General features: G+C 36.3%; 1 protein-coding gene across 10 annotated transcripts in view; it reads left to right on the top strand.

The window, feature by feature from the left end:
• Positions 1-8,318, top strand: part of LOC138710572 (uncharacterized) — a 124,637-nt gene extending 116,319 nt beyond the window's left edge. For 5 of the 10 annotated variants that reach the window (XM_069841561.1, XM_069841557.1, XM_069841559.1 and 2 more), the window contains exons 2-3: positions 625-752; positions 6,080-8,318. In XM_069841561.1, the coding sequence (XP_069697662.1) occupies positions 633-752; positions 6,080-6,352 (393 nt within the window). In that variant the 5' untranslated portion in view covers positions 625-632 and the 3' untranslated portion in view covers positions 6,353-8,318. The remainder of the gene's footprint in view (positions 1-624; positions 753-6,079) is intronic. The other 5 variants (XM_069841564.1, XM_069841558.1, XM_069841560.1 and 2 more) reach the window with 1 other exon arrangement.
• The last annotated feature ends 3,943 nt before the right edge of the window (positions 8,319-12,261 follow it).

The following is a 12,261-nucleotide window of genomic DNA, read 5'->3' as shown; positions in this document are numbered from 1 at the left end:
GTAAACATTCTCATGGGGGCAAATAAAAAAAAGTTTTTTTTTCTTCCACCGTGTTAATAATGTCAAAACAAGTGCTTGTACAAATTTTGGCCACTCGAGAGCAATTACGAGGGCAGTAAAAATGTTTCCTGGGCCGTTTACAGAAAGAAAACACAATTTCATTGAGAAAATATATTGGAACAGATATACAGCAATTGATCGACAGGGAGTTGCAGCCGGCTGTCACACACTAGTTTCGATCCCAGGCGGCAGACTTCTACGACAAAGGGATACAGAAGTTGATCCCACGGTATGACAAATATACAATTGCGGTGGGGAATATGTTGAAAAATACCTCAACAATTTCTGTTCTAATAAATCTTTCCATTAAATTGTGTTTTCTTTCTGTAAACGGTCCCAGGGAAACTTATTTTTAAGGCCTATCTAATTCCTCTTGTTTTGATATTATTAACATGGTGGAAGAAAAGAAATAACTTTATCTACCCCTATGAGAATATTTGCTTGTAAAATTCCGGTCTCTACTAATGACTCAAAAACATTTTTCAAAATATAGTTTGGTTAAAATTGCAGTGAGCAAAATGATTAATGCAATATGTAGTAATGGAAGTTGCTTTTGTCTGCCAGCAGTAACCATGGACGCCGTTTACCCGGAGCCGCTGTCCCGACTACATCGCCGCGCCGTCAGAAAGCCGGTGCACAGGGGGTCAGGAGGGCGCTACCGAACACAACCCGTCACCTTCGCAGAAATAAAGGTGAGTGAGCCATAAAATATGAGAAGTTAACCGATGTACGCCTGGAAACAGGTTTCCCTTAATACGGTGCCGTTCGAAAAGTGACACGGGAAAGTAACAGCCCACTTACAAGGAAACATTCTGATGAGGGCAGATAAAAAAGTTAAATTTGTTTCTTCCAGCATGTTGATAATGTCAAAAGAAGTGCTTATACAAATTTTGGGCACTTGACCGCAATTACGAGGCCGTCCAGAAAGTGATTTTCCCTGGGGCCGTTTACAGAAAATAAAGCACAATTGCATGGGAAGATTTTATTGAAACGGATACAGCAATTTTTGTGCTGTTTGTCAACATATCCCCACTGGAATTGAGACATTTGTCATACCATGGGATCAATTTTTGTATCCTTGTGTCGCAAAAGTCAGCCGCCTGGGCTCGGAACCAGCGTTTGACAGCTGTCTGCGCCTCTCTGTCGATCCCATGATATGACAAATGTCTGAATTTCGGTAGGGAATATGTTGAAAAATAGCTCAACAATTGCTGTGTGTTCCAAAAAAGTTTTCCAATGAAATTGTGTTTTCTTTCTGTTAACGGTCCCTGGCGAACTTATTTTTTTACGGCCCTCGTAATTGCGCTCGAGTGGCCAGAATTTCTATAAGTACTTGTTTTGAAATTATTAACATGGTGAAAGAAAAACAATTTTTTTTTCTGTCCAGATCAGAATGTTTGCTTGTTAGCGGTGATTCAGCGCGTCAGCTTTCGGTAATAATATCTCGCCACTTATACATTACAGTACAGATGTATTCGCTTACCTTATAATATTTTCTTCATTCTTGAGTACACTGTTTTAACACTTATATTATATTGATTGTATCGAAAAGGGTATGTGTTCTGAAATTCAATTCAGTGTTGAGGATACGAAATTTACACCCAATTGAATTTCAGAACACACACCTCTTTCGACACCATCATGAACACACATCACCACAACAAGAAAACAGAAGATAGCGCTGGTACTCGATAGAATTCAGAGGATGATGCAAACAACATCGAAATTAGTCAATCAGGTAACATAACACCAAACATTTATAATTTGACACAGTGAAATCGTTAACTTTTATTCAAATAACTTAACAGTTCATAAGTCATTATAATAACTGCTGGAACTGACAATCATCCTCTGTAATGCACATTTCACAACTTTTGAAAAGATTTCTAGACGCATTCTCTCTATCGATGGAACTGAACAGTAGGCGCATAATCCATTTCCTTAAATTCATGAACGACTGTTGTCTTATGAGACTTCAACAACTTCGTCGCTTTCAAACTGATATTACCTTGGATAAATTTGTCTATTTAGCTAACTTTCTTAACGATTTCGTGGCAGATCGTTGTATTCTGTAGCCTATTTCATCGAGCTTTTCTTCAGTTGGAACGCAATTCATATGCCTTCCAATAGTATTTAAAAGCGAGCCGGTTTCTCTCACTTTTCTCACTAAATTCTGTATTGTTGAATCAGATGGTTGTTGATCGTAGGGATGTTTCCATAGAAATATGGTACGACACTTTTTTACTGTCTCTTCATAATATATTGTACGTATCATATGAAGATTCACTGTTCTGATATATACTGCATTGCTACGGACGAAACTAAACTGCACTGAATGTAAGTCAGCTGTATACTAATACTATAACTTTGATGTCCCTTCAAACTGTGTTATCTGTCCATTTTACACAACATAAAACCTTCCCACACTCGACCCAAGGGAAATGTACACATATTTTATTCGTAGTCTCGTTTGATCTATGACAGTAACAGGCTAAAGACATTTAACTGACAGAAACCTGTTTGCTGTACATAAAATACGATGTAAATTACTTAATTACAAATAGCTTGTAAGGAACCCGCAGGTTCTTTGTCGCCCTCACATAAGCTCGTCATCGGTCTCTATCCTGTGCAAGATTAATCCAGTCTCTGTCATATCCCACCTCCAAATCTATTTTAATATTATCCTCCCATCTACGTCTCGGCCTCCCCAAAGGTTTTTTTCCCTCCCGTCTCCCAACTAACACTCTATATGCATTTCTGGATTCACCCATACGTGCTACATGCTCTGCCATCTGGATTTAATGTTCCTAATTATGTCAGGTGAAGAATACAATGCCTGCAGTTCTGCGTTGTGTAACTTTCTCCATTCTCCTGTAACTTCATCCCTCTTAGCCCCAAATATTTTCCTAAGAACCTTATTTTCAAACACCCTTAATCTCTATTCTTCTCTCAAAGTGAGAGTCCAAATTTCAGAACCATACAAAATAACCTGTAATATAACTGTTTTATAAATTCTAACTTTCACTTTTTTTGACAGCAGACTAGATGACAAAAGCTTCTCAACCGAATAATAACAGACATTTTCTATATTTATTCTGCGTTTAATTTCCTCCCGAGTGTCATTTATATTTTTTACAGTTGCCCCAAGATATTTGAAATTTTCCATCTGTTCGAAAGATAAATCTTTAATTTTTATATTTCCATTTCGTATAATATTCTGGTCACGAGACATAATCATATACTTTTTCTTTACGGAATTTACTTCCGAACTTAACGATGTAAATTAATATTGAAAATTAAAAGGCCCATCAAGTAACCAGAAATGTTCGGTTCGTTTCTTAAGTTAAATTAGATGTCTTAAGAAACATAACAAAACAAATTTATTCAGGAAAATAATGTCCATTGTAATTAATTAACCAATAAAAGCTGACAAAAGTAAAGAATGAAACTTAACGTTAACTTTGCCTCTTGACTACTTCTAATACAAGTAGTTATTTAGTTTCAGCTGACGGCACGTTTTGTCGACGAAATATATTTGGAACTCCTTGATTTGGGGAATACGTACAACCTGCTGAAAGTGAGCGGAAAGCAATAATATATGATTCTAATCTAATCACAGTCCTCGGTTTCCTGTTACATTGTTAACTCATCTAACTCACTCCAATCTTGTCACAGTCCTCTATCTCATATCGCACATTTATCCCCTCATCTAACCCACTTTAATGTTGCCACAAAGCTCGGCCTTACGTCACTTATAAGCAAACATTCTCATGGGGACAAATAAAAGAGTTTTTTTTTCTTCCGCCATATTAATAATGTCAAAACAAGTGCTTATATAAATTTTGGCCACTCGAGCGCAATTACGAGGGCCCCTCAGAAAGTTAGATATCCTGGGGCAGTTTACAGAAAGGAGACGCAGTATCATGGAAAAATGTATTGGAACAGATACGGATATTGTTAAACTATTTTTCAACATATGCTCCGCCGGAAATGAGATATTTGACATACCGTGGGATCAAGTTTTGTATCCCTTTGTCGTAGAAGTCTGCCGCCTGGGATCGGGACCAGTGTGTGACAGCCGTCTGCATCTCTCTATTGATCTCACAGTATGAGAAATGTCTCAATTCGAGTGGGGAATATATTGAAAAATAGCTCAACAATTGCTGTACCTGTTCCAATAAATAATTCCATAAAATTATGTTTTCCTTCTGTAAACGGTCCCAGGGTACCTTAGTCTCTGGACGGCCCTCGTAATTACTCTCGAGTGGCCAAAATTTGTATAAGCACTTGTTTTAACATCATTAACATGGTGGAAGAAAAACAATTAATTTTTTCATCTGCCTCCATGAGAATGTTTGCTTGTTAGCCATCTCCTCATTTAACCCATCTAAATGGTCACATTCGTCGGTCTCACGATAGTTAGCTATCCCATCATCTAATCTAACCTAACCTAACCCAACCTAATCTAACCTAATTTTTAACAGCAATATTAACGAAAATGTACGCCGACGGAGAGTATGACAGAAGGTAACGTGATTTCCGCGTTCAGACATATGTGCCAAATACGGTAAACCCACAAACACCACCAACTTCAGTAACCCCTGTCAACTATACCGCACACAGAAGTTCACTTAAGATTATATATCTCAAGTCGTAAATACTAATTAGATAATTTCGTCCAGAAAACTCATCGTCAACTAAACTAAATAATTGCACAAGTTCTTGCCCTTTTCTTTTATAGCCTATTGTACATTATTATTATTATTATTATTATTATTATTATTATTATTATTGTTATTATTATTACTATTATTTTAATGGCAATTACTTGACTGTCATTCACCCATATGAAGACGGATTTATCGACACAGGGTGCGGTTAGCACGTCTAGCCGCGAAACAAGTGGCCCGGGTTCGATTCCCGGTCGGGACAAGTTACCCGGTTGAGGTTTTTTCTGGGGTTTTCCCTCAACCCAATATGAGCAAATGCTGGGTAACTTTCGGTGTTGGACCCCGGACTCATTTCACCGGCATTACCACCTTCATCTCATTCAGACGCTAAATAACCTAAGATGTTGATAAAGCGTCGTAAAATAACCAACTAAAAAAAAAAAGACACAGGGTGTGCCATAGGAGTCTGGTCTGAGCTAAACCCGTGATGAGATGATGATGGATATTTGTTGTGATGACACAGGGGAACCGAAACTCCCGGAGAAAACCCCTGTATAACCTGGACCAAGAGCTTGCCCAATACAAGTTATAAATGGGGGATATGGCTGGGGATCGAACTCGGGTCCAAAGGATTATAAGTCTAGCGCTATATAGCCACCAACCCACCGTGGCGACTGTAATGGTATATTAAGTTTTGTTATTTTCACCTAGGGAAAGTTTTTATTGTGAATATTGTTTTTAAGTAGGCCTAAAGAAACTATAATTTTGGTCAAAATAAGGGAATTTTGCATACCGGGTACGAGAAGTCATTCATTCGTAGTGTTCTGCTCAAGGGCAGGTCTTTCACTGCAAACCCAGCATTCTTCAATCCTTTCTATTTTCTGTCTTCCTCTTATATAATCCATACATAACCGCGAAAAGAGTAATATTATTTTAAAATATGGCGACACTGATTATTCCAATTTGCCAACTGTACGTGGGACCAGCAGCCGGCTGGTCGGTCTGGGCCCTTAAAGGGCTGTAGCGCCACAGATAATAATAATAATAATAATAATGATAATAATAATAATAATAGTGGTAGTGGTAGTGATAGTGATAGTGATAGTGATGGTAGTAGTAGAAGCAGGGTTGGTGGTGGTGGTGGTGGTAGTAGTAGTAAAAGCAGGGTGGTAGTGGTAGTAGTAGTAGTAGTAGTAGTAGTAGTAGTAGTAGTAGTAGTAGTAGTAGTAGTAATATCACTGGCCATTACTATTGCAGTTATCATTATTTACCAATGACGTTATAGTTACTTACAGTTATAGTTCTTTACAACCACTAAAATCACTGACTGTTATTGATGTGTTTTACAGGAGGTTGACGAAGAAAACATTGAAGAGAGCCCGACTGCAGAGCCGACAGCGGGAGCCGCTAGCAAGTCTGAACTCGACATCAATTCCAAATTCGAGGAATTTTGGAGAGCTGGCCGGGAGAAGGCCAAAGAGAAGAAGATGAAGCGAGTCAGAGAGGCTCGCAAATCCGAGTCCGACGCCACGATAGTACCGTCCAGTGCCACTACGAGCGCTGCTGCCATACCCTCTCCCTCTATCACATCCGCCAGCAGCGAGCCTAGGCCCTCGTTATGAAAATTTGTGCGTCCAGACCCGCAGCCAAGCAACGAGTCTATTGATGTTCAAGAATTTTATATTGACACTCCAAGTTGAGAAAATGTTTCTCTTGTATTATTTCTTTCATTGAAGTGACTTCTCAGGAGTCCTGGACGATATGGCAGACCAGGGAATTTTCTTATGAGACTGTGAGAATGTCAAAATTCAACTTTTGAACTAGCAGCTGATAAGGCAGATTATATCTAATGTTATAGAGCCATTGCATCAGTTAACAAAAAATTGGCTTTGGTTTGTTATAACAGAGATCAGTCTTCCAAACTGTAAAAGGCATGTGCACAATGCTATAGCAGCGACAATCCACGTTCGTGACAGTACGTTCAATGTTACTGTAAGGTTTTCTGATAGGAACGGTTTTTAAGTACCTATTAAGGGAATTTATGGTTTGTTTCATGAATACTTCAACAAAGACCAGCGCATTAATTAAAATGCTGCATTTTCCATTTTCACTTATTTCAGTGGATGAAAGTAAGGATGTTAGTAACCATTGAGGAAAGTAGAATTACAGATATCTGACGTTAAATTCATCACTATGTTGTCGTTGTAGGCTTACTGGAAGAGAAATCACAGAGAACTTGAAACTAGCCATGTATCACAGGTGCTCGTAACAAATTCTCTAACGTCTAACAAATCCTGATTCTTTGTTGAAACAAACCTCTTAGGCCCGCTATTCAAATGAAAATCCATTTTTACATTAACAAGGTTTAAATGAAAATTGAGATTAGAGATTCATTTTCGAGGATCACATACCACGTGCTAAATGACTTCAGGAAATATGAGCGTCTTCATGATGTGGACAATAGAAAAAAGTAAATTATATGCGTCGATTATTGAAAGAGGTTTCAAAATCAATAGGAATGAAGAAAACCAAAAAGTGTGCGGCTCGTAAGTAATCAGAAATTAATATAAGTTTACAATCAGAGTTGCCAGACGATCGCAGGAATTTTTCTCTTAACAGTGATTAAAATATCCCATTCTGTGACGCTGTTCGCAGTAAGGCCTGCACGTGTTTCACTTTCGTGATTGCACTACAAAAGACTTCTATTCCTATGAGAAAAGAACTACTAGTGTGTTTGTCTAACAAACCTCTTACTGATCGCTGATACAGAATTTCCCGTTATTAAATAAAATTTCCCTTATTTCTCTACAGCCCTCCATATGTTCAAAATATCCCAGGCCCGGGAAATGTTCTACCATCTGGCAACACTGTTTACAATATAAATGACAATTTTAATTAAATATAACACCAAAATAAAACTATAGGTATTATCAGTTCACTTGTAATTGCTTTGAGTATTTGGAGATAATTTAAGTCAAAATGTTTAACAATGGACTAAATCAGAATGAAATGATTATATTTAAGCAGACATGACGTTGTTGCTAAACTGCAGGGAAACCAGTTAACTGAGTGTTACTATAATGAATTAAAAGTGATTCATATATCGTGAACTTGTTGAAATTCCACGACTTTGCAGATGGGAATTCGGAGAACATTTGAAAACCGATGTGGTTGCTTATTACGAAGCTTTTTGTACCTTATATTCTAATATTTTAAGAGATCTGCATTTCATCTTTTTTTCAAGTTGTAAATTTGAACAAAACGAGATAAGGCGAGTTGTGTAGTGAGGAGAATTGATCGAATCGAATCGACTTCGAACGTGTTATTGTCTTGATTAATATTTTTATTTATTGTAGATGGTATGTGTTTTGTAGACTCCTTGTGGAAACTCACCCGGAATAAATGTGAACACCCTGTACCTTATCTCTGTATTTACTTGTAATTTTTGTTGATATCTGTTGTTTTTCTCTTCTCTAATTGATATTTGATGTTTCTGCTTCCATTCTTTCATAATAGAAAGCAGAGAGAGAAATATATATTTGTGCTGTACATAATATTTTTTGTAATTAATACAAACTGGAAATTTTTTATTGTTGTTTGCAGTCTGTCCTTGTCTACCTTCCGACATCGCAGTTGTCATATTTCACTTGATGTACACATTCGACCTGATTCAGTTCGAGAAACTTCTGCAGAGTAATGCAAATTTAACGTTCCCATAATTAAATTTTTTCTTCTTTTCTTCATTCTTTATTCTTTCTTTCTTTCTTTCTTTCTTTCTTTCTTTCTTTCTTTCTTTTCTTTTCTTTCTTTCTTTCTTTCTTTCCATTCATTCACTTATTCACTCACTCACTAATTCATTAATTTATTCTTTCTTACTTTCATAATTGAAGTGAGGGCTTTGACCGCTACTGTTGTTTTGTCGGTATGAGGATGTCTTTAGAATTTGTTTGTTTGGAAGGGGAGAAACTTTCACCGTGCCCTGGACAGGACGTTGTGTCCCCATGGAAGGGAAGGGGAGTGTTTTTAAAAAAAGGATTGTAAGAGTGCAAGCTGCACCCACAATTTGATTTGTCATTCACACTCCCCCCATCCGGAAGATCTGGTAACAAAGGTGAAGAACGGAAGGAGGAGGAGACGGAGAATGAAGGCACTGATATGGAGCAGCACCGATTGAAACAAATTGTAAACCCCCATTAAAATCTATAGTTTTCCCTTAAAACCTTTATTTTGGTTCATGTTCTTTTCCTTTATCTTAGCCAAATTCCAGGAAGTTGCCTCCTTTCTCCGAGATTTGCAGGGCAGTCATTGAAACAAGGTGACTAATTTTTAAGAAGTTGTGGTGCTAGTACGGTGAATAATATTTAAATGTCATTTTCTTTTAACTTCGTCATTTTTCCATTAGTTGAAGGGCATTTTAATGATCATTTTAAGTAGATTTATAGGTCATCAACATCCGCCCCCTATTTATGAGCATGGAATTCGACTAATCTGGTCACACGTTCTACTTATACGAATACATCGTAGCCTTTAAATGATTGAAATTATGATGTGTTTAAGACAAAGTAGATTCGAACCCAACTAACAGTGATGAAACATAAAGAGGAAAGAAATAAATGTGATGTCATAATGAAAATTTATTATTATTTTAATACAAATGGGTGTAATTAATAAATTCGGTGAATATAAAAACATGCAGAATGCTCCAAGGCAAATTCCTGGCCGTGCTCAAAAACAAATTTATCAACTTCTGAATATGTAATCGCTGTAAAAATGTCTTACAATTTATCAGCAGTATGATGTGTACAGGGAAGATTCTACAACACTACCCGTTGACGTTTTATTGCAAGCAAAGAGATGGAAACATCAGAGCATGTATTAAGATTTTGTCGGCAAACAGAATTACTCGAAACAACAGACATCATAAAACTAGATCCTGCATTGCCAACAACTTCATGAGAAAGTCGATTGTATTTACTCTGCTGATTTCCAACAGGATGGCGGACATTGTGGCCATCCATAAGACCAATAAGATCGGATTGTTCTCAGCCCTATTACCAGGTTTGAGAGGGATTCTATGCAATACAGCAGTTTCACACACAGAAGAGGACTGTCTCTTGCATATCTGGATGAGAAGTATAACATTTCGTCTCACCGATGGAAAGTGTTGGGCCTTCTTTGGAGTGCTGGGTGTTCTCCTTAAATTTACTTACAGTATCATCAAGAATGTATTGACCACCTATAATAATAACACTAGTCAACAGTGAGTCTGTTAAATGTAAATTTTCTGCTGTTTCCTATATAATTTCGTCTGCTGATTCCAAAGATAACGTCAGAATTATTCTACCACCCACCATTTTTGTTGTAATTATATAAAACCTTATTTATTTTTATTGTTATATATAGTCTTTAACATGCTAACGGAAAGAAAATATTTCAAATATTTCATTTTATTGCTTTAACAATTTACCTATAACTTTAGATCATTGTTGCCTGTGAAGTCAGAATTCATAAAAACAAATTTTAAACCTCATAAGACTTCGAGAGTTAGTATTAATTCTCAGTTGAGCTGGAACTTACAATCATGAAACAAGTTTTAGGTAATCAGATAAATATACAGATAACTAAACATTTTGTTAGAGGAACATTTGTATTAACAAGCATATGATTACATAATCAAGTAAGTATACAGATAACTCTATAATTTGTTAAAGAAACATTAATATTAACAAGCAAAGGATTAGGTAGTCGAGTACGAAAATAACTCGATTATATATATATATATATATATATATATATATATATATATATATATATATATATATATAGGTACGATTAATCATATATGTACGAAAAAAACGAAATAATTAGGTTAAGAGGTAAGTTTGCATGTAAGTAAAATTTTGTTCGTGAAATAACTTTACAAATAAGGAAATAAGTGTATAATATAAATTATATAGACAGATCTATAAGTAGATGAAGAGATAGGCTTAATTATATAAAAAGTAAATCATAAGGTAAAGAAATATTTATGGAAAAAATAATTAGTTAATTAAATAAGTCCAAAGTAAGTAAATAATCACTTAAATAAATGCAGCCTACATACAAACAAGCAAATTAATAAGAATATATGAAATAGAGCCAAATAATAAGCAAGCAGATAAATGTCAAATTAATTAATAAATGGTGAGAATAGATGTATACAAATATAACAAGATTAATGGAGAGGAAAGAAATAAATGAGTAAATAAATAATAGCTTTATTAAATAATTACAAATATTAGATATGAGACAAACACACGCCGACAGTTACAAGAAGAGGAGGTCATCATGGCCTACTGAGCATACGAGTAGTAATGTTTGGTTCAGCTCTTACCTTCCCAGTTGTAAGTTATTAAATATCATTTTACCTTGACTCCCTTCTTTGCTACAAATGAAAGTGGTCCAGTTTGTTCACACTCTTATAATTTATTAATTATTATTAACATCTATCACCCACACTTGACACTTAACAATATTGAACAAAAATCATACAATAGTGTATAAAACTGCAATGATATATTTTGATTCGTTGTCTTTCTCTTCTTCTATGAACACGATGAAATGTGACATTAGGCATTCTATACCAGTCTTACCGAAACTCTTCAAAGACGCCAGGTTGTAGAACATTTTCTTCACAAGACTGTGATATCAGAAACAGGGTGTCGCAATGTTACACAGTAGTGATCCGTGTGGAGCTGGAGATTTCACTCTGCGTTGAAGCCGTGGTGATTGGTTCGATTCTCACGTTGAACATGGATGTTTGTACGTTGGCATTATAATATCCTCTGTTATTCTAGATGATGACCCTATGTCATTGGTGTTTCACTGTGCACGCAAATATGTCTTAGTGTGAAAGGGGGGGGGGAAAGATTTCGGTAAAACGTTTCAGGAGGAAAGAAATTTGAATGAGTCTAATATTAGAAGCAAGTTTTAGACATATCTGTGTAATTCTTTAATAATTGAAACCGTGAGTTAACAATCATAATCTCTGGAGCTCTGTATGTTTCAGGCTTTACTTTATGCAGAATGTTCAGTAATTATGTACAGTTAAATGGTAAATAGCATTGGTGGTAAATAACATTGCTAAGCAAACAAATTATTTAATATAAACTATGTATATGGAATCGATTTCGTTTTCGAAATATGACAACATTGCTTGTTGCTCGTGATGTGTACCTGCAATAGCCATCAAGCAGCCTTACACCCACAAGAGACACGTTACACGGTACGCTAGCAACTGGTGTGACAGACAGTCTTCTAGAATAATGGAGAGCTATATCCCGGCAGATGGATTGGATGTAGCGGACCGGTTATATGGCCGTCGCGTTCATCCGACTGATACCATGTTGCATTTGGCTGTGGATTCACATGAAGGGTATTGTGTAATACCAACGTCATACAACTCGGGAGCATCTGTTGAATGTAAATTATGGATGTGGGAAATAGGATCCGGAATGCTCCGAACATTTTCAACCGCACACGATCGTCATGA

This window comes from Periplaneta americana, chromosome 12 (genome assembly GCF_040183065.1).
Source record: "Periplaneta americana isolate PAMFEO1 chromosome 12, P.americana_PAMFEO1_priV1, whole genome shotgun sequence".
NCBI lineage: Eukaryota > Metazoa > Arthropoda > Insecta > Blattodea > Blattidae > Periplaneta > Periplaneta americana.
The sequence above is the reverse complement of the archived record's forward strand: the minus strand, read 5'-3'. Positions and strand labels throughout refer to the sequence as shown.